At 37.6% G+C, this 21,561-nt stretch overlaps 1 protein-coding gene across 2 annotated transcripts; it reads right to left on the reverse strand.

Annotated features, from left to right (window-relative positions):
• Nucleotides 1-15: 15 nt before the first annotated feature.
• Nucleotides 16-21,318, reverse strand: LOC128020998 (probable E3 ubiquitin-protein ligase HERC3). 2 transcript variants are annotated; one of them, XM_052607863.1, is made up of 25 exons: nucleotides 21,180-21,318; nucleotides 19,447-19,770; nucleotides 18,116-18,275; nucleotides 16,158-16,234; nucleotides 15,838-16,059; nucleotides 15,581-15,672; nucleotides 15,171-15,301; nucleotides 14,650-14,804; nucleotides 13,480-13,553; nucleotides 12,888-13,012; nucleotides 12,157-12,216; nucleotides 10,578-10,689; nucleotides 9,398-9,587; nucleotides 9,162-9,325; nucleotides 8,865-8,978; nucleotides 8,624-8,647; nucleotides 8,449-8,538; nucleotides 7,906-8,076; nucleotides 7,642-7,785; nucleotides 7,078-7,244; nucleotides 5,620-5,683; nucleotides 4,276-4,358; nucleotides 3,371-3,554; nucleotides 3,184-3,286; nucleotides 16-1,852 (listed from the first exon to the last, which is right to left on the reverse strand). In XM_052607863.1, exons 2-25 carry the CDS (start codon nucleotides 19,670-19,672, stop codon nucleotides 1,644-1,646), a joined length of 3,141 nt encoding a protein of 1,046 aa, XP_052463823.1. In that variant the 5' UTR covers nucleotides 19,673-19,770; nucleotides 21,180-21,318; the 3' UTR covers nucleotides 16-1,643. The 2 variants fall into 2 exon arrangements, with proteins under 2 accessions (XP_052463823.1, XP_052463815.1); XM_052607855.1 differs by having other exon boundaries at nucleotides 13,477-13,553.
• Between the last annotated feature and the right edge of the window lie 243 nt (nucleotides 21,319-21,561).

Here is a 21,561-nt window from a genome sequence, read left to right on the forward strand (position 1 = left end):
AAGTTTGATACTTAATCCGAGGTGAAGTCATTTTATTGTTCTGGAAAAAAATAGATAAAACAATATATTCAATTTGAAAGCTATAAAAGTAAATATACTTTACTAAAATAACAATGCATTGGTAGCCACTAAGAAGCCCTTGTTTGCATACATTGACAGAAAGGAATAAGGTGGATAGAAACCCTTCTTTATATGACCTTCCATCAAGTACAAACAAATACATCTCATGGAGCTAGATGTGAAACACCACAGGCCACAGCAAACAACTCGCTGTGGTCCCTGACGGTCCTGTATAGTGCACCATATCAGAAACCACAAATGTAAGTCATTCTGAACCCAACATTAATGCTCCACTCAGAAAGAAAATGCGAGTAGAAAACGAGACCTTCATGGGAAACAACAGAAAGCGGCAATGGATTGACCGGAAGAAGAAGATGGCTGATAGAATTTTCACATTTGTTGGATTAAAACATAATTCAAATCCCATAACTAGTACACGTACATCAACCAGTAGTTATTGCTGGATTTGTACCTCAATTCAATCTCAACTGGATGTCACTTCAAAAGAAATATCGGATTTTTTCCCCATAGTCCATTAAAATATTTCAAAAAAGCAGCTTCAGCGTTCAACCTGGGCATGGCATGTTCATGCATGCCTATCATTAATAAGAGAGATTTTTATGCTAATGGCTTGCTACTGTACATTAAAGGAAAACCAGTGGAGTGGATTCAGGAAACGTGAAAATGCACAAACCGAACTGGAAAGCTCAGAAACAAAAGAGATTATTCATCAAGTTAAATCCCTTTAATGTATTGCAGAGGTATTGAAATCCTGTTGCTGGAGGGCCACTGTCCTGTAGAGTTTAACCCTAACCCTAGTTGAATGCAAACCTGAATCAAGGTAATCAAGGTCTTCAGGATTACTAGAATCTTCCAGGCAGGTATGTTGGGACAAGTTGGAGCTAAACAATGCAGGACATTAGCCCTCCAGAACCAGGATTGGACATCCCAAATGTATTGGGACTGAAACTCTCTGTCCGGTTTAATGTGCTGATGGGGCTGTGTTACTTCTACTGTCTTGATCCCGGACGAGCCCCCGATTTGTAGGGTAGCAATGGCTCTTTCTGAATGGGATTAAACACCCAGCTATGAAGACCTAAATTAAGCTGGTTCAGGTGGGTTTAATTAGGCTAGAGCTAAACTCTGCTAGACAGTGGCCCTCAGGGAATAGGTTTGGACATGCCTAACAATTAACGGGGTCTAGACAAGAGCAAACAACGGGTTTTAAAATCTGATCCAAAAACAATTACATTTACAAAATCTATAAAGAAAGTCAAATGAAATAATGCTTTGCCAGCTCAATCCTAATCTTATTATTTACTTTTGTCATTTAAAAAATATACGTTTTTGTAACCAAAACGGAAGCAAAGAAACAAAAACTAAACTGTGCACATCTCAAGATTCAAGCAAATAAGCAAGTCAGAGTCCGTCTGTAAAAATAAGAAAATAATACATTTACTCATATGAGATTCAGGATGTGCTCGTCTGTGGTAAAATAAACACGAGAGCAGCATTCGTTTCCATTTCTCCACAGGTTTAAAGTGCAGTGTCAGCATAGAGAAAGCCACCTCTGTAGATCCTGCTCAGACCAGACTGAAGCCCTCGTACTGCTCCACGGCTTGCGTGAGCCGGTGCCGCAGGGTCTCTTTGGTCTGGTAGCAGGGCATGTCCAACAGGTTATAGCAGGTGTGGGCCACAGGAAGGTAATGCTCTTCCGCAGCAGTCGACTGGATGACGATGCGTAGACTGGCCATGCCGTGGATGGGGATACGGTCACTGCCTGTCAAAAATACTGTAGGAAGACAAAAACACTTTTTTGATCGGTGTTGTAAAGGTACAGTTGCATTGGTGCAAAGAAAGTCCAACAGTGTACTCGCACAGAATACCAGTGTTGCCAAGTCTGAACTGGGCTACTTTTACACTGCTGCTGCAGGTTAAAGCGATTCCAACCCCTGGAACGTGATTTTGACAGAGGGAATCCCCGACAGATGGGAAAAACGCAAAAAACAATTGTTACTGAGTTTTGTATAGCAGTTGAGCTAGTTTTGTTTCGCAGACCTGGCAACCCTGCTGTACATCAAAGCAAGCAGCATTCTGTGAAAAACTTGGTGTTGGTGCAAAATCTGCACTGGGGAATGTGTCTCCCTTATGAGAAATTCCCAGGTTTTCTTTTAAAATGACTGGATTTTTGCCGTTAGCAATGGTGAATGTGACCACACATTACGTTACGTATTTATCAGTTTACCTTAATGATCAACAAATAAAAATACCTCAACAAATACATTTTTTCTTCATATGGTGACAAAACCAAGGTTATTGTTAACTGAAACAAAAAACAATTAACATAAAATTATATATTTTATATATAAATATATAAAAAAATTTAAAATAGAAATGTTAACTGAAATACATTTAAGTTGAAACACTTAAATGACTGGAAATTAATTTAAAAAATTGTTATAAAAATAAATTGAGCTAAAACAAACTAAATTAAATCTAAACAGATATATTAAAATAACAGTAAAAATGACAAAAGCACATGAAATTGCAAAAAAAAAGAAGAAAGAAACTAGAATTAAAATTAAAAACGATATAAGGATAAAATTCTAAATATTAATAAAAAACAAACAGCATATAAATAATGTTAAAATAACACTGGCCAAAAACTTACTGACCAATAAATTAGGCTCCAGGGTCCCAAGCCTCATAGTCCAGAGCAACAGCTAATGATAATGAATCAAAATCTATTTTGACAGCCAACACCAAATGAGCAATCTTATTTAGAGGAGCCATAGTACACTCTTCTGCACGTCTGCTATTAAAGGAATCAATGCAGACCTTCAGCTAAATTGTTTTATGGTTGTTTGCAAATTTTAAGTAGTGTTTGGATATCTTCATACTCCCCTCTGGAGTTTATAGAGAATGGCAGAGCAGAGGTGCACAATATATAATGCTGGTGCACATTTCGATTTCATTCAACACAATAAATACATCAATTGTGTTTTGCTTCTTTGTTTTGTTTCACTTCTGGTCTGAGCAGGTCTTTGCTCTAGCTTTATATTCAGACAGTTTTATATAACATATTCAATAGTACCAACCATAACACTGTTGTCTCTCACTTACATAAAAACTGTTTCTTTTTCTCCAAGGGAAATTCATGAAACACCTCCCAAAACATCTTAACTGTTGGGTGGGATGCAGAGAACTCGCCCTTGTAGGATGCATTCTGAAAAAAAGAGATACAAAGCCATGAAAAACACAAGGAAGAGTCTAAATAAAATTGATAAGCACCGCTGCAAACGTGTCCCACCTTCTCCATCTCCTCCCAGTTGTAGTTGCTGTTGCCCACCACCATGGCCATGAGCTCAGAGGGCTGGAAGAGAGAGAGGATCTCCCCACCACAGACCTTCAGGAAACCGCTGGAGAAGGCCAAATACTGCTCCTGCACAGAGTCGCTGAACACATACTGCAGATACGCATGAACAAACTCCTTCCTGAGAGACAAACACACACAAAAAATACATTTTTATTGACTTTTTGTTTGTAAAATCTCAGTTTGTAAAATCTCCCTGAAGGATCAATCCAGTGCACATATTCACATGCACTCACACACCAGACCGAGTGAATTTAGACTGATGATCTGAGCTGGGCTAAATATCTCTAATCTCTTCAGGAGGTCATATATCAGTGTCAGGTCTGCTGTGTGTGTGTGTGTGTGTGGGAACGAGTCTTGATCTGAGCTAAAGACGACTGGCCTTCCGCCTAATCTTACCGTCAGACAGCAGGACACACACACACACACACACACACACACACACACACACACAGGTTCCTGACAAACACTTTTGCCATTTTTAAAAACTATTTTCCTTTTCATACAATCTCGACTTAATGTTTTTCCTGTAATATTACAGTAATATTACTTTGAACACAGCAACAATTCTTAACACATAACAAATGTGTGTGCATCTATATGTTTTTTCTCTTTTTTTTTGGGATTTATGTTCCGGATTGTTTGGATTTGTGTGCGGTCCCATCTGTTCCTGCAGCTTCTAAAACCTTGCAATTTTGTTCCCTATGACAACACACACACACACACACACACACACACACACACACAGACACTGAAATATGGAGCACGGACAGGAACAACATGACCTCTTTTAGACCTTTATTTAAAGAGACACACACCACAGACTCTGTGAACAATCACACCTGTTCGTCTTGTCCACGGCGATGGTCTTCCCTCCTTGTACCAGCTCTTTAACTTCTGTGATCCCATAATACTCTCTCGTAATCTGTGGACACAGTTGTTACATTTTGTCACTGAGCATTTTGCCTTGATAAATACAAGTGACCCTTCATCCTAGTATGCTGACGAAACATCAGTGAAAGTGCTCATGTTCATATGGGGGAAGAAAAAAGAACACATAGTTCCAAACCTGTATGAATTTATTTCTTCAGTTAAAAGCAAAATATGATATTTGGAAGTATGTATTTAACCAAACATCTGCTGGTAGCTATTGACTTCAATATATGAAAAATAAAATGCTATGAAAGTCAATGGCTACCAGCAACTCTTTGGGTAAAAACATCTTTCCAAATATCTTAATTTGTATTCAGCGGAAGAAAGAAATTCGTAGAGTTTTAGAACATAATAAAATTTTCAGTTTCATTCTTTAAATGAAGCAACACTGTGAATATCGCAGTAATATTAGATTACTATTTTGAACAGTTAAGTTTCACTAAAACAGTGTTCACTCATTTCTTTGACTTATATGAGAGTATGAGAGTTTTAAGATGGATATATTTTAATAGGTTAGCATTACAGAATTAGCGATACACTTGGAAAGTGTCATATTAGTATTTTTACATGTTATTATATTATTCATTAATATTTTTGCTTTTATTTTTATATGATCAATTTTCACTTCAATTTAAGTTTAAATTTTAGTCCTTCTGTTTGTCAAAATTAGTTTATTTAGCTTTCATTTATTTTTTATTTCAATTCATTTTAGTACTTCAACAAAGTTATTTCAGTTATTTATCAAGGAAACATGTCAAATTTTCATTAATTTCTATATATTTAAGTTTAGCTTGTATATTTAATATTTGTAATTTTATTAATTCATTTATTCTATATAATGAAACAAAATAAAATGACTAAATATAACATATTTGATTAAATATACATGTTGCGCTGTTATATTGTTACATATGACTAAATATCAGTAAATATTTATTTAGTGAAAAAGCAAAAATAGCAACTTCATTAGCTAGTTCACAGCTAATATTGTTAAAAGCTTGGAAAATACTGATATATAAATGTTTATTTTTTATTTTTTTAATTGCCCTTCTCTAATTCTACATCACATCAAATAACCGTCCTGGCAGCATGTGCATGATATCAAGGATAAGTTCAGTTGAATTTATTTACTATAGCACTGCCTTGGGAATTTCTTCATAATATGATTAATAGTGATCAGTGATATCCTTCTAATCGGACAAATGTGGCCGAAAAAGAGGGGTCATATTTACTTTAGTGTCCAGGAAACTTACTGCAAAGTTCAGACAGAAGGTCTCCTCCACATCGCCCTCATACTCCAACAGCTGCTGAAGACTCCTGTAGACAGGTGAACACATGTGATGACAAACATTTAGTGGAAATTTGATGTTTCTCTGGAGTCATCGACAGGCATTTAATAGTCTCTCTCTCTCAAGAGCTCACCAGCTGCAGGATGTAAAAGCAAACCCCGGCTTACCCAAGCAGGACAGGGGCCACACATCATCTCCTACTTTTAACAAATGACAGTTTTCTGCCTATGACTCTATAAACCGCATATAAATCCTGATGTTTGCAGGGATTTTTACATAAGCTACCAGTCTAAGTCAGAAGCCGGATTAAAATGAGGTCTCAAAACAAGGACCAGGACATATTTATAGCAAGCTGCATGAATATATTCAGTTTACATTTAAAAGAAGGAAAAGGAAACGGAAATGCCCTGTTGTGTACTGAGCTCAGTATGCAAGAGGTTTGTTTCTGCCAAAAAAAATATATATTAAAAGTATGTTACAGATATTCCATGAGGACCCTAAAGAATCATACCAATTTGTGGAAAACGGCCATCCGATGTCCCCTTTAAAGTTCAATAAAGCAGAAGCTGGGTATCCTTTTACATGTGATGTTGCTGTAAATCTTTGTAATTGTTCCTGAGCTGCTGATTAGATTAAATCCATCCCGAGAATGAATCCAACAATGTGTCAAACACATCTAACTGAGTGGAAACCAATTAGTCTTTGATCCTTTTAAACGCATTAGCAACACACGATCAAATCATCCACTATCTGCTGAGGGGCGGGTCTTAAAGTTATAATTGCTAGGTCAAGGTCTGCTGAAGGCTGCTTTCATAAGATGATACGACTCAAAAACTATGTGGGGAACAGCCTTGAAGCCGCAAACCCGAAAGCACGATTACAGACTTGAACTGGCCATCAGCTCTGGGATGGCTCGTCTGCTTCTGCAAACAATTAGTGGTCTGATGGTGACTCACAAACTCGAGCGGTTCAAAAAGATTTTTGGGAGGCTTTTAATTACCGTTATATAAAAAACAACCTGTTTATGTAACGCAGTGGCAAAGGACATCAAGCGTAGGGCGAAGAATTAGACAAAACAGTTCCTCTTCACTGGTCTGTGCAGTAGGTTTACTGACTTTCGATTTCTCAGTAAAGCCTCGGGGGTCACAGGAAGTCCATTGATTTGGTCTAATGAGAGCTGTGATACAGTGGTCTGTCGGAGGCCGAGCTGATTTGATCAGCGAGCGATGGCTTTTGATGGAAAAACAACAACATGTAGCTTGTAAGTGCTAAGTGGTACAAGTTTAGATAAAGATTAATGCTTCGAACAAGCTGGATCCAGCACCTCTGGATTTGGATCCCATGCCTATTTTAAACTCCCATCTTATATGGAGAGCTACAGCAAATTCAAAGTTTTTTTTTTGGTGAATTACGACTTCATACCTTCCCTCTGTAGGCGAAAGCTCTTTCAGGTCATCCAGTGTAGGCGAAACGTTCAGAAGCTTCTTGTAGAGCACCAGGGGAAAGTGCAAGTCCACCACAGTGGAGTTATAGATGGCCAAGCCACAAATTATCCCAATCAAGTGGAACCAATTGTGCTCCACAAAACACTGCAACGGAAACAAACAGGCATGAGTTACATAATAAAACACTTCTGAGTACAGATATCACCAAGATTCCTTTATCTAACAGTCCATTATGACCCTTTGATTATCCAAGTTTGTCTGCAAACAAGACCTCTATGTAAATTAAACTCAATAAATCATGTGTAGTCCACAGCTGATGTGTTCTGCAGTCATCATGCAATATAGAAATCCAGCAGGATCATCATATCTGCATGAAAACAGCAGAGCTGGTTCAGATCTTTTAACATCAGCAGGCTGATCAGATTATCTGTTGATGTTCTCATTCATCTGGCACTATAGAGTGCTACAGGCATGACATAACCCGGGCACAGGTTAGCATTTTAGCATTTCTGGTATATCCTAGTATTATGGCTGAACTCACTTTGTCAGAGAACCACAGCAGATTGGACTCTGAATATTGGGTGAACATGCCATAGATAGGGTCCATCAACTCCTTCAGCAGGAGCAGGAAGAACTCCTTAGTGACTCCTCCAGCATCCACAGCTTCCTCTCCATCAAAGATCACCTGCAATGATCAATAAAATTGCATGTTAGTCAAACTTGCGCCATAAGTAAGTGGTCTTGGCCAAAAGATGCTACAATATGGACCAGAAAAGAGTCTGACTTTTGGATGTTAAAGACAAACCTTAAGTGGCTTCTTCAAGTCTACATCACTGTAGACTGTGAGTTCCCGGAGAGCATCGCTGACTAAGAGGTTCCTTCGTACGTGGAGCACCAGGAAAGGGTTTCTTGCCAGCAAAGGTTCCATAGTCAACAGCATGAAGACGTTGTGCAAGTTAGCGCCGCTTACTGCCATCTGAACAGTAATCAAGCAGGCAAAACTAGTCAAAGAGAATATTTCATAGCAGGCAGAGCAATTTCACTGTATCAACTCTGAAACCAACAGCAAATTGTGATTTTGCAATGGACTATTGCAACCAAAACTAATGCAATATGTATTTCTTAACTTCCTATTACTATGAAGTAACGATGCTGAAAATGCAGCTTTATAATCACAGGAATACATTACATTTTAAAACATATTCAGATTGTTATAAATGATTTTATATGATTTGATCATGCAGCCTTGGTGAGGAGAAGACACTTATTTCAAAAACAGAACGGTTAACAACTCAAGAACGAGAACAATCCTGAAGCTAAAGTGAGTGTTGATATGTTGATGTTTTACCTGCATTTGCAGCTCGGCATCTGTTTGCAGCACGGTTGTCTTGGCTTGCGCGTTCAATATGAACGGATAGGCACATAACGTGACAGAACCCTGGGAAATAAGATTCAGATTATCAACTGGAGACCATCACGACCGTCTACAAACAAACTGATACGGAGTCATTCAATCAACATACCTGCACTGGAGGGCATCGCATTTTCTGCAGCAAGACAAAACAAGGATGTGTTAAAATCTGGGGAACTTTATTTTCAGCTTTAGATTATCAAGATTTGAGGCTTTTTTTTTTTGAGTAACTATGACATTTTGTATGCACAATGGGGTCTCGCTCATGTTCACATTAACATATAGCGTTTGCAGTTCATCTGCAAAAGGAAAAGTGTCATGGAAATCTATGCATGTGCAGCGCATTTACGCACAATATCAGCTTTGCGTAGAAACCATTTGAGGTAGTCTTCTTGGATGTCCACCAGCCTGGAGATATCAGGGATGTAGAAGTGGTTGTATTCCACGCGTTGGGCTTTCAGATTGACCTGCACCAAAATATTTGGATCAACACTTAGTTTATCATTTAATGACACAAACTAAATTATGCAAGCTTGCCTGCAAAAACGGATGAAAAACAGCAATTCAGCTCTGATGCTAGGGAAATAATTAATCGGATAGCTTATTAATTAGTCAATCATTCACTATTGTTGTGTGGATGTTAGCCGTGCCTTGTGAAGTTTCTCCAGCAGTCGCAGGGCAGCACTGGTGTAGCTCTCCAGAAACACAGGCATCAGGAGCGCCTTCCCGCCAGTCAACAGAAACACCACAATGCTTTTGTACATCTCCACGAGTCTGGAGAAGACCTCGCAATCCATCAGAGACCACCAGTTATCTGAGGAATGAGAATGAAGATGAATTTCAAAAGCTCCTTTAATCTTTAACTTTGAGCAACTTTGTAACTAACCGAGGACTTTGCTGGGGTTGGCGTCCAGTCTGAGGATGGCCATGGCTAGAGGGATGGTGAGAGAGATGTAGTTTTTGGAGTCGTGGAGAGCGGGACATTCAGACAGGATCAGGTAGATCCGCATGGCTTCCACGTCAGGAGGAGAGCAGGGCAGCTGGGGGATCAGGAGACTCTCAAAGCTCTTGGTGGCCTAGAAGAACACGTTTATGAGCGGTTTATGATTAAAAATAGATTTACACAGACTGAGAACAGTAAGGTCAGAGAGATTTTTTTTTTCCTGAGGACAGTACGGAGTATGGAGTAGGAGTATAACATCACTAGGAGGAAGATCATTGAAATCAGGAACAAATATATTTTAGACAGTGTTTGCTTTCAAATATATGATACCATACATGATCTCATTTATTTTAAAAAAATAATAATAATTTACACAATTTTTTACACACACACACATTCAGAATTGTATAACTTTTTTTTGCCTCTGAGAGTATTTCTTTTATAATGCAAGTATTGCTGGGGAAACTAATAAATTAACTAATAAATTCAGATTTTTTTTTTTTTTTTTAAGAAACTAATGCTTTTATTCTGCAAGAATGCATTGAATTGATCAAAAGTGACGGTAAAGACATTTACAATGTTACAAAAGAATATATATTTAAAATAAATGCAGTTTTTTTTTTACTTTCTATTCAAAGAATAAAAGAAAAGTACAACAATATTAAGCAGTTTTCAGTAATTACAATAAATAGCATCAGTTCTGCATGTTAGAATAATTTCTGAAGGATCAAGTCACACTGAAATAACGATGCTGAAAATTCAGCTTTGCATCAGAGGAATCATTTTTTATATATATTCAAATAGAGAACAGTTTCTTTCAATTTTAATAATATTTCACAATTTCCTGTTTTTACAGTATTTCTGCTCAAATAAATGAAGAGATTTCTTAAAAATAAAACATAATAAAAAATAATAAAATTACTGATTGCAAACTAGTGTATAATCAGTGGCTGTGATTGAAAACTACACCAACTTTCACCCAGTTAACACACAAACAAGGCTTAGTTTGAATGTTTCAGAAACCTGATAAAGTCTGCAGCACAGTAACTGCCTCCCAAGTATGCAGTGCTTTAAAGACCTAAATAAATGATGAGATGAAGCCAACATATCTGAGTGCACACACCTGCTCCAAAAGTCTTGCGAAGGCCGGTTTCATCAGCGTCTCAAAAAGCAGCCTAACAGCATTGAAATCGATGCCTGGGACTTTGGGGTTGGTTTTGAAATGCCCGTCATCACTGCGAAAACAGCAGGTGGAAATAAGTCTCCAAATAGCATGTAAAAGCTATACGTATTATGAAATCTGATACTGTTCTAATTTAATTTAGTCATTTAAGATTAGAAAATGGTTTGCATGTCTGGATTAGTTACTATATTAGTTAAAACTACTTGGAAATACATAACAGTGAGATTTAGTATCGCCAAGCAAGTGTTGGGTCATGACCTGGGAACTAGTTAAGGAACCAATGAACAAATAGTTGGATCTGAGGTGAGGTGATTTAAGGTCTTTCTTCTCCATTGCTCTTTATCTGTGTCTGTCGCTCAGAAGGGATGAAAGCAGGATCACACACTGGGTGATATATAGAGAGCTGCGGGTGTTTAAGCCTAATGCTGATCCCTGCATTACGCACACGCATGAACCAGAGCCAGAGTATTTTAAGGATGTCAGGGTAAGAGGGCTGATCTATAATAAATGACCTGTCACACACCAAGATGGGTTATTAATACGAGTCCAGTTTCAATGAGATGGCAAGATGTGTTTAGGCTTTACATTCAATCCAATCTGATTCAAACCATTTCGATGCCATTTGATTCTATCGATTAGATTCCTTCAGTTAAATCCAATTACATTTGATTCTGATGTTCAGATTTGATTCTGACTGGAATCAGTTTAATAGAATCTGGTCAAACTTAATTTGATTTGATTGATCGGATTCATTTTTAACTCGTTTCTAATGTATTAAATTAGATTCAGCTGGATATGTCTGATCTGATTCATTATAATTCAGTTTAGTTGGATTGGAGCAATCGGATTCATTTCAAATCAATTCAACTGCCTTTGACTGTTCATTTTTTAATTTAAATTGGAGTCATCTGAAAAATTAAGTCATCTAAAATGTGACCAATTTGATTTTATACAAATAAAGCTGCACAGTCAGAAGTGCACATTTCTGACCTACAGAAACCTCTACTCTTCAAATGATCTGAAGTTTAATGTGTGCTATAGAGTCCAAGGCAGCACGTGTTGCTCCAAATGCACGCCAACCCAGAGTTAGGACATGAGTTTTAATCACAATCACAAAACAGCAGTAAAAAAAAAAAAATGAAGATTTGATCTGACAACTCATAATACCCTGTCTGAATGCCAGCAGCACCAGTTGTTCCTTATGTAACCAGATAATCTCTTGAAATGTTTTCGGCTGCAGTGCAGATTATGAACATCGAGGTCTGCATCAGGCAGAATGAGGTAGAATGATTCTCTCGTCAGAAAAAGATACCTCAAGTCCCATTTGCTCTGAAGGAGGCACTGTTATTTTACAGAAAGAGTTGTAACCAGGAGCTCTGCTGGAGTCTACAAAGAATTTTCCTGCTGATGTTAAGCAGAAGTCACTTATGGAAAAAATGCTCTGCTCTCCATGGCATCACCCTGTGTGCATGCGCTTACTGACAAGGGAATCCAAGACAGGAACATCTTAACTGCTCACCTTTGGTCTAAAAAGCTGGCGTTCCAACATGCAGTTGAGGAAAACAGGAGTATGATGTCACTAGATGGGGAGGAGCCAAGAGATTTGAAATCAGCACCAAAAAATCATAACAAATCTGTTTTATACAGTGTGTGCTTTAACGGATTTGATATCACAACTGACCTCATTTAATAAAAAAAATTAAATAGCAAAATCATTTTAAAAACTTCACCTCTTTGCAGGATGCATTAAACTGATAAAAAGTGACATTTATAGTGTTACAAAAAAATACTAATGTACAGAGGTTTTACTTTCTATTCATCAACGAATATAAATATTAAGACGTACAACTGTTTTCAGCATGGATTATCACAAGAAATGTTTATTCAGCAGCACATCAGCATATTAGAATGATTTCTGAAGGATCATGTGACACTGAAGACTGGAGTAATGATGCTGGAAATACAGCTTTGTATAACAGGATTAAATTACATTTTAGATTTTTTTAAATATATATTTTCAAATAGTAAATAGTTTCTTTAATTTGTAATAATATCTCACAATAATACTTACATTTTTACTGTATTCTTCATTAAATAAATGCATCCTTGGTGGGCAAAAACCCTCCAAGTATGTTAAATACTTTGCAATGCAGCTCTTTTTATCTTTGAAATAATAAAACGTTGCCAAGGGGAAGATTTGGGCAAGGCCTCTGTCGTAACTACTCAAGCCGGATAATGTCACACACTCACTTGGTGATGCTTGAATCGCTGTTGTCATGGAGCTTCATCCTCCAGCTGTCCAGACTCTCAGAATTAATCACAGCGATGCTTTTGGTGGTATTCATAATGCGAAAATCCTCTGGACAAGATGAACCCTGTACACAAACACACAACCAAACACTTAGATACATAATATGACGACCACAAATAACTCCAAATGTAAACCCGACAGCACTGTTTTAACATCAACCGTTCAAATTTCTAATTGTCATACGCTGAAACTAAAGAAGAGATCACATTAGTGAGGAGGGTAACATCAGCAGGTTCTGTCACATAAGTCCTTTACAATGAAGTATCTGCGCCACCATGTGGATAAGAGCAGCTACTGAACTCCTAGCAGTCACTTTTTTATTTTCACAAGCACAAATGTTAATGCAAAATCACGCAGAATCTAGTAGTATAGCAAGCACTGACTATACTTTATAATTTGTGAAAAGGTACTGAAGAATGCACTTATTTGGTAAATATTCGGTAAATGGTAAATATTCCTGTAAAGAAAACCAAACAATCAGTACAGCATCAGCTCTAATGACACTCCAGTGAAAATCAGCATGTTTACCGCCTTTGTAGTCGACAACAACAGGAAACTGTGGTCGCCTCCACTGTGAATTTTACCAACGGTGTAGCACTCGGCTTCTGTGGACAAAGAACAAACAAAGTGGTTCATTTTTTTTGTACAGTAGTCATTTAATAACAAAGCATATGAAAAATGATTGTTAGTCATCAGTGTGTTTTCAACAAGTTAAAAATATTCCCTAAAAGAAGCAAGAAAACTAGAATGGATATCAGGCCCTTTCCTGCACAATGCATACCTACTTTATGGTAAAACACAGTTCAATCATTTCAGTAATATCAGCATACAGGTCAGACGACCTTATAAAATTAATTTATAAAAAGACTTAATCACAAATTATTGCTATTTTTACAAAAAAAAAAACTAACTGTGCATTCAACCTTCTGAGGGGTCATCAAAATAAAACTACACACACACACACACACACACACACACATCAAAGCCTTTGAAAGATTCATCCATTAGATGCATCACAACCCAAACTACAGATCCTCTTTAATGCGGTCTATTTCTATCTGATCATTCCTGCATAGACACACGGTCTCTATAACAATCCCTTTCACTCCAGTTAGAGGAGTTATTATTCAGTCCCTCAAAATAGCAGACCCTCTATATCTGCTTCAGATGGAAAGCCATTAAAGCATGATACAGCAAAACAAAACACTCATCTCAACAATGGTGAAATTATATGGAGCTTTTTCATCCATTATAGTCGTGTGTATTAATGTCCTAAAATAGACAAATGTGCTCATATTTACCTCTATTCTAAAAAAAACTAAGTGTGACTGATAATTCGTTTTTGTAACAGCTGTTGTGTGAACTGTTTTATACTTTTAATTCAATTTATTTATTCAAAAGGAATTCACATTAAAGATTTACTAAACAGGGCAAATTATGAAACTGCAATGCTATAAAAGTTCTGAGGCTGATCTGTCAATGCACAAATAAAAGAACTCAGATGCAGCCAGATCATTTCCATTATGAACCATCCTTTAAGGTTCAAACAGAGTTAGAAGAATAATGAAACTTTAATGAACATGCTCTCGTCAGGTCAGATCAATTGCAATTAACATTTGGCTTGTTGTTAGTATTTATTTTGATTATTTATGCAGTCCATTCACAATATACGACAATGGCCTGGTGTTCATGTGGACATACTTGTATGTGTATATCCAATGCACAGGGGCTGGATGTTTCTGACAGGAAGTGGGCTCTTAGCATTTCCTCTGAGGCCTGTACCCAGCTGGCCCTGAGTGTTGGAGCCGAAAGCGTAAACCAGACCAGTGGAGGGCACGAATGCCAGGGTGTGGTGCCTGTGACGTACACACCGAAGTATGCTGTCAAATACTTATCTTATGAACACTTATCTTAACTTACTCAACTTAAGTTCTTAGTATTATATAGTATCTTAACTTAATGAATGTCACTTTTGATCAATTGAATGCATCCTTAGTAAATTAAATTAATGTTGCATTAATCATTTTTTTCTAATAACACTGTATAAATACACAATATTTACTCGCAAAAAAACAACAACAGAAGAATATGTGCATTATCCATACGGTGTTAAATGAAACAAATTTAAGCACTAAAGACTAACACTAAAGGAAATCAGCACATTCACCAATCTAAAACAGATGGAGACAGAAAAGTGCATCCTGTCTAGTGTGTTTACTTACCGCCCACAAGCGATCTGAGACACCTCAGTGCCCATGAGCTCCATGACTCTGCGTGGAAGAGGCTCGTTTCTGGTGGAATCGTGGCCCAGCTGTCCTCTTGAACCATTTCCAAATGTGAACAGACCCCCGTCCTAAATCAAACACAGCACGAGCGGCGATGCTTCAATGCTAGGACTGAAAATTCTAAATACACTCGAACAACTTCCATATTTAAGCTACTGCAGTTCAACAAAAATTCTTATCAAAACATTTTCACACAGTAACTAAAAAGAGAATGTTAAAATAACTGCAGGAATTAGATTCACATTTGTAAACTTGGATATGGAAAATATTGCTAAAGGGCAACACTGTCATGCATTAAAAATCAGGTTGAATAAGCATGTTTTTTTGGCACACTGTATGATCAATACCTTTGTCAAGGCAGCGGTGTGCTCCTCTCCACAGCTGATGTACACCACCTTCTGTGAGCGCAGGAACTTGATGTGACAGGGAACAGCCCGATCTATGAGATCACAGACACAAATTATGTCACTCCTTTAATCCTATTCAGTTCGGACTGACAGACAAATCCTGTAAAGTAAAGTTACAACAAGAATCCACTGAACAATTCAAACCAGCAACCTTTGGGTTACCTGATTTTGAACCTCTAGGTCAGTGTGTGTTTCACCTTGCTCGTCATTGAGGCCCAGCTGCCCGGCGCTGTTCTTCCCCCAGCCGAACACGGCTCCAGAGAGTGACAGGGCGAAGCTGTGGTCTCCTCCAGCGCTGATCAGAGCCAGAGGGATCCCGCTCAGAGATTTGAGCGGTTGAGGAGACAGAGTGCTGGGCTCTCCCTTCCCTAAACCCAGCTGACCGCTGGAGTTCTCTCCCCATACAAACAACTGACCATCTGAGACGAGGAGGACAGCGGGAAACCTCATTTACTGGCACAGCAGAAGTACAACAGAAAACAAAACTACTGATATGTCAGTGGAAGTCTGCTCTTACCTTTGGAAAGTGCTATGCAGTGTTGGTTTCCACACATTACTTGTGAGATTCGATGCTCGCACAATTTTTTAATCAACCTAAAAAAATATGTAAACTTATTTAAGAAAGAAAGTTCTGGACTACATCTATCAAATGTACCTATACATACAAAATACATACAAAATACATAAATATATACATAAATGATAACGAGGTCCACAAAGAATTAGGTTTTTAAATTGTATTTATTTAGTTAGTTAGTTATGATGCAGAAACTGCATTGACTGACTAACTGAGAGTTGCGGTTTCTGCACCGACTGTGAGGGGAAATCTGCAAATTTAGTGAAATGGATTTAATAAATCATTTCTCAATTCAATAAAGTTGAAGTGAAAAAAAAACAATAACATCTAAATGGAAACAATTATTTTTGTACAAATTTTTGTACATTATAAAATAATAATATTTATTTTATATAATAATCAAAATGATGTATTTTGAGAGAGTTCAGAAAATCCACTGCAGAAGGTATTACATAAATAAATATTCAAATTCCAGAAGTACATGGTGCATAACCACTTATAAATTTTTAATAGTATCTGCAATGATTGTGGGGAAAACCAGCAATTCTTTTTTAATGCATTTATTAATTACTGTATGCATGGATGATTAATGGATGAAATAATTAAGGGACAAAAAACTCTAAAAAAAAAAAATTCTTTCTTAAAAACACAAACATGCACATTCACAATTATTGTTTTATAAATAATAAAAAAAAAAAACTAAAAATAAAATGACTATAGAATTTCGTTGTATAATAATAAAAATACACCACTTTCTCAGTCCTGTTGATTTCACGTTGTCATAAATATAAACAAAATCACGAATAAATAGGACAGTCATTTAGTATTATGCAAAAGGTCAAAGGTCCAAGCCGGTGAAAGCATTGTTGTAATTTAATGTTGTATTACAACATTGTTACATATGGTAACTACTACATGTTAAATGGCCCTGAGGGTCCTGCACAATTATTGGTAGCTGAAAGCATTATCAAAGTATCCAAAATATTCAATAACAAAATTCTTGGTTTACTGACAGACCAAGAATCTCACAGTCAAATGCCAGTGGCCTTTATCACGTCACCACCTTGAAACCACATAAATAACCCTCAATCATTAACTCGCTCTGGCCACATTGTGCATGTGATATTATTCAAATAACTAAGATGACAAGTGATGTTCACATGTAAATGAAGGGCAGCGTGTTAGGAAATGTTGTTTCATCTGTTGTGGGTTATTCAGCAATACTAGAGCCAACATTTAATCCACAACAGAACAGAAGAGCTTTCAGTAATAGCACATTATAACTATCATTAAGTTCAGATCTCTTGTGTTCAGGGGCACCCTGCGATGTGAAAGGAAGCATGCAGGGACCCCCCTCAGGAGCTTAGGAGGCAATTAAATCCTTTTTAGATTCCCCTATCAAGAGCAGACGTTACAATGAAAAGGAAGCAGCATCTTAAAAACAGTAACGCATAAATGTAATGACAGGAAGCAATGCATCACATGCTTGAAACAGACCGGAAGAGGAGACAATGCTGAGTAAAGTCGTAGTTTTTGCTATTTTGGGACCAAAATGTATTTTCGATGCTTTAACAAATTCTAACTGACCCTCTGATGTCACATGGACTACTTTGATGATGTTTTTCTTAGCTTTCTGCACATGGACAGTATACCGTACACACAGCTTCAATGGAGGGATTGAGAGCTCTCAGACTAAATCTAAAATATTTTAAACTGTGTTCGAAGATAAATGGAGGCCTCATGGGTTTGGAACGACATTGAGGGTGAGTTATTAATGAAATAATTTTAATATTTGGGTGAACTAACCCTTTAACATTTTTATCAGCCTGCTCTCATTTATGAGTCTATAAAATGTTATTGTCATACCTTTTGCATAACAAAGTGCTGTAAAGTTTTACCTGGGCACACGGACCACCTCTTCAGCTGCACCCAGACCGAGCTGCCCTCCTTCTCCAGCCCCCCAGGCAAACACCTGCCCCTGCTCGTTCACCGCCAGAGAGTGAGCTTGCCCACACGACACACCGGAGATCTTCTGAGCATCCAGTGCTCCAACCAGCTCTATGAGAGACACACACAAACAAACAGCCATTAGATTCAAATCACTCACCGGCCTTGATGCTTGAACAGACATCATTCACATCCCATTTACAGGTTTACTGCAGACACTGCTAGATTTGCTTTGTGCAGTAAAAGGTTTGTGGCAGCTATACTGTTTTTGGAAAGATTCCAATATTAGAAATAGATTTCTATTTCAAATACATGCTCTCCTTTTGTAATCTCTATGCGTTTGCAGAAACATGAAAAAAAGGTTTCAACAAAAATATGGTGAAGATGGGCAGTGTCTAACAAGTTAAACAAGATGTGGACACCTAAGTGACAAAGCAAAGTGGTGTGGCATCAAAACAATGTCACATGCAATCTTTCATTATCTCACCGAGCTGTCAACAATACAGCACTGGCTTAAAGGAAACCAAAAAAAAAAAAGTGTGGTAAGACGAAACTGAATGCCTTCTTAACCAAAACAGCAGCGGAAGAAACTTTCATTCTCTAGAAACAAAATGTAGGGCATTCCAAACTGATGCAAAAACACACTCTTTTCAAATAGCTTTTCTCTATGATCTGCAATAATGATTGGTTTCTTTAATCAGTAACTGGTGTCTGCACTGGACAGACAAGGATCATACCAAGGTTGCTGCTATCTTTTTAGCCCAGACAGATGAGAGTATGTCTGAAGCTTGGAATTGTTTTCTTATAAACCGGACTGGTGAGTCCCCATGCATGCGGGATAAAACAAGATCTGCTGTCATCACTGATTGTTAATGCAGTTTAATACCAGCATGATCAAACAAGCAATGTTTTTATAGGACTAAATCCAGGGCATATGATTAGTTTGCTGCCTCATTTCTGAGAAAAATGCCAATTTGATTATAGATGTGCCAATATAGTGTGCTTACATTTAATTGCTTATGTCACATTGTTTTAAAAGACGTGACAAAACTTCAGCAGCAACGTGAGAAATTATTTTTCCATGTTGTACAGTACATTCAAACTGAATTAATGGCAAAGGTGTGTTTAAAGATCAGTATTTTGAATTTTGAAGCATTATAAACGGGGTCTAAATGTTTGAAAATAATATGTGTGAAATTACAGGCATGGTATCTAATATTTAACATCAGCAACAAAAACCTAATGTCTGAATCTATTTTTTGGGGATGTAAGTGTCAGTTACCTGGCCTCCATCCTCCCTTGTCATGGCCCAGCTGACCAAAGCTGTTGGAGCCAGAGGCGTAAACGCTCCCATCATGCAACAGGAAGAGCGAGTGTTGGCTGCCGCAGGCAACTTCTTTAAGACCCCTCCCGTCGAACATGCAACAGCTCCTCGGCTCAAAGACAGACGCCTCCGAGGCACCGATGCCCAGCTGACCCGAGCCACTGCTTCCCCAGCACAGCATCATGATTCACACATAAAGAGGGAGACAGATGGAAGGATCCAGAATACGGGAAGAACTCCTAGGTGGTACCGCCTTGCCGCCTCCGCCTGTAAGTGACGGATCTGGAACAGAACGAAAAGTCTGACATAAGACGCTGGAAAGCAAATAGGTGAGAAATCAGTGGAAGGGAAAGGAAGAGGTCACACCCCATTCCTCTTTCCATATTGGGCAGCGTGTGTGGAAATGACTACGGCTGGGGGAATGCTAGTGTGAACAGCCGGGCCCTTGAGACAAGAATGCAGATCATAAACCACCTGGTGTGGTTAAAACCACAGATTTACTAATCCATGTCTAACTCCTCCAAAACTGAATCATCACAAATCATTCCATTCACTCTGTAAAACATGTACTGATAAAAGTGGGCGTTTCTGTCTAGGCAGGGGACAGTTCTGATTACTCAGTTATCATACTAGGGCTGGCTAATATATATATATATATATATATATAATATAACCATGCAACATCACGAATATACAAATTATTTTAGTGTACTTGGCGCGTTCCGAATTTTTTTTGTATGTTTTAAATTGAATTTATGTTAAAGGTACAGAACGTTCTGAACATTAGAATCAACTTGTGGAGCATTACAAATGGGTTATAAATGTAAACGAGTAAGAAACGTGTTCTAAATGTAATTTATGGATAATCATAGGCGTCCTGAACATTTTGACAATTCTGAATGTAGGCCTAAGTTTTAAAAAGGGGTAAATTCTGAAGATTAGAATAAAAAATTGGACCAAGAGACCAGTTAATTTTTTTAAGAGACATACTATATGCATTCCGAGCGTTTGACTTTTTGCATATTACTGTTGCGTTCTTAAGATTTTGTACATTTTAATGGATAAATGTATATAAATGGGTAAGGTTACTGCAGAACGCTCGAATACATTTTCTGAGTGTTCCGAGAATTCGAATTTAATGTCTGGAGAATCATAGGCGTGTTCTGAACGTTCGAAACATTTGCATCTGAAATATGATTTAATTATTGGAAAGATAAGTGCGTTCCATACATTCAACTTTTTGCGTGTAACTGACACGTTCTGAAAGTTCGACAGTCAAATCGATTTTATGGACGTCATGGGCACTTTGGACACCTTCCATTAGAAAAATACCTATGATGGCTAGAAATGCTGTCTAGATTTAAAAACACAGCAGAAGTCTTCCATATGTGGGTGCAATCTGAATTCGGCCTGTAAGAACAAGCATGACGCATTTCATGTTTTTAATAAGTCAAATCATTATATAGTTTACAAACTGTAGATATTAACATTCAGACATCTAAACGGACTGTACATGGGTTAAATACAGTAGCTCAATACTAATATTCAGCATAATGTCAGGACAAACTGACACATAACACCGCACTGAATGACTCTCACTGAACTGTCATTACGCAAATGCAGTCCCCTGTCTAACACAAGTCAGAAATAAACATGTATTAAGAGAGGTGCTTTAAAGTAGATAATGTTACCTGGTAATATGCATTTCGTCTCCTGTTTATTTTGGTCGTGTATTACTGGAATGGTTTTAGTTTAATGGTTTCCGACAAAAACAAGGAAGTTACGACTCATCACGTGACTCCTGTCAACCAGCTCTAATAGAGTTTGAGTCAATAGAGGGCGACAATGAGTAAAGCTTTGTCAATGTACATGTGGCCCTGATGTGCACATATACTGTACTTGTAGTTCATTAACAAATGCATTGTTGGAGATTGACTTGATTTAAAATTTTGCCATCAGTAAATGCAACAGAAATAGCTAAGCACCATGTTAGATGTATATTGCCAGGAAATTAAATTTATAAAATAATATAACATTCTGTATGTTTAAACTCTAGTACAGAAATACGGTTAA

This window comes from Carassius gibelio, chromosome A1, assembly GCF_023724105.1.
Source record: "Carassius gibelio isolate Cgi1373 ecotype wild population from Czech Republic chromosome A1, carGib1.2-hapl.c, whole genome shotgun sequence".
Classification (NCBI taxonomy): domain Eukaryota; kingdom Metazoa; phylum Chordata; class Actinopteri; order Cypriniformes; family Cyprinidae; genus Carassius; species Carassius gibelio.

Coding starts and splice junctions, on each gene's coding strand:
- LOC128020998 (XM_052607855.1), bottom strand. CDS start 19,672: ATGATGCTGTGCTGGGGAAGCAGTGGCTCGGGTCAGCTGGGCATCGGT. Junction 7,245..7,641: donor TGCTGTGGTTCTCTGACAAA/GTGAGTTCAGCC, acceptor TTTCCGTTGCAG/TGTTTTGTGGAGCACAATTG. Junction 3,555..4,275: donor GCCGTGGACAAGACGAACAG/GTGTGATTGTTC, acceptor TTTGTCTCTCAG/GAAGGAGTTTGTTCATGCGT.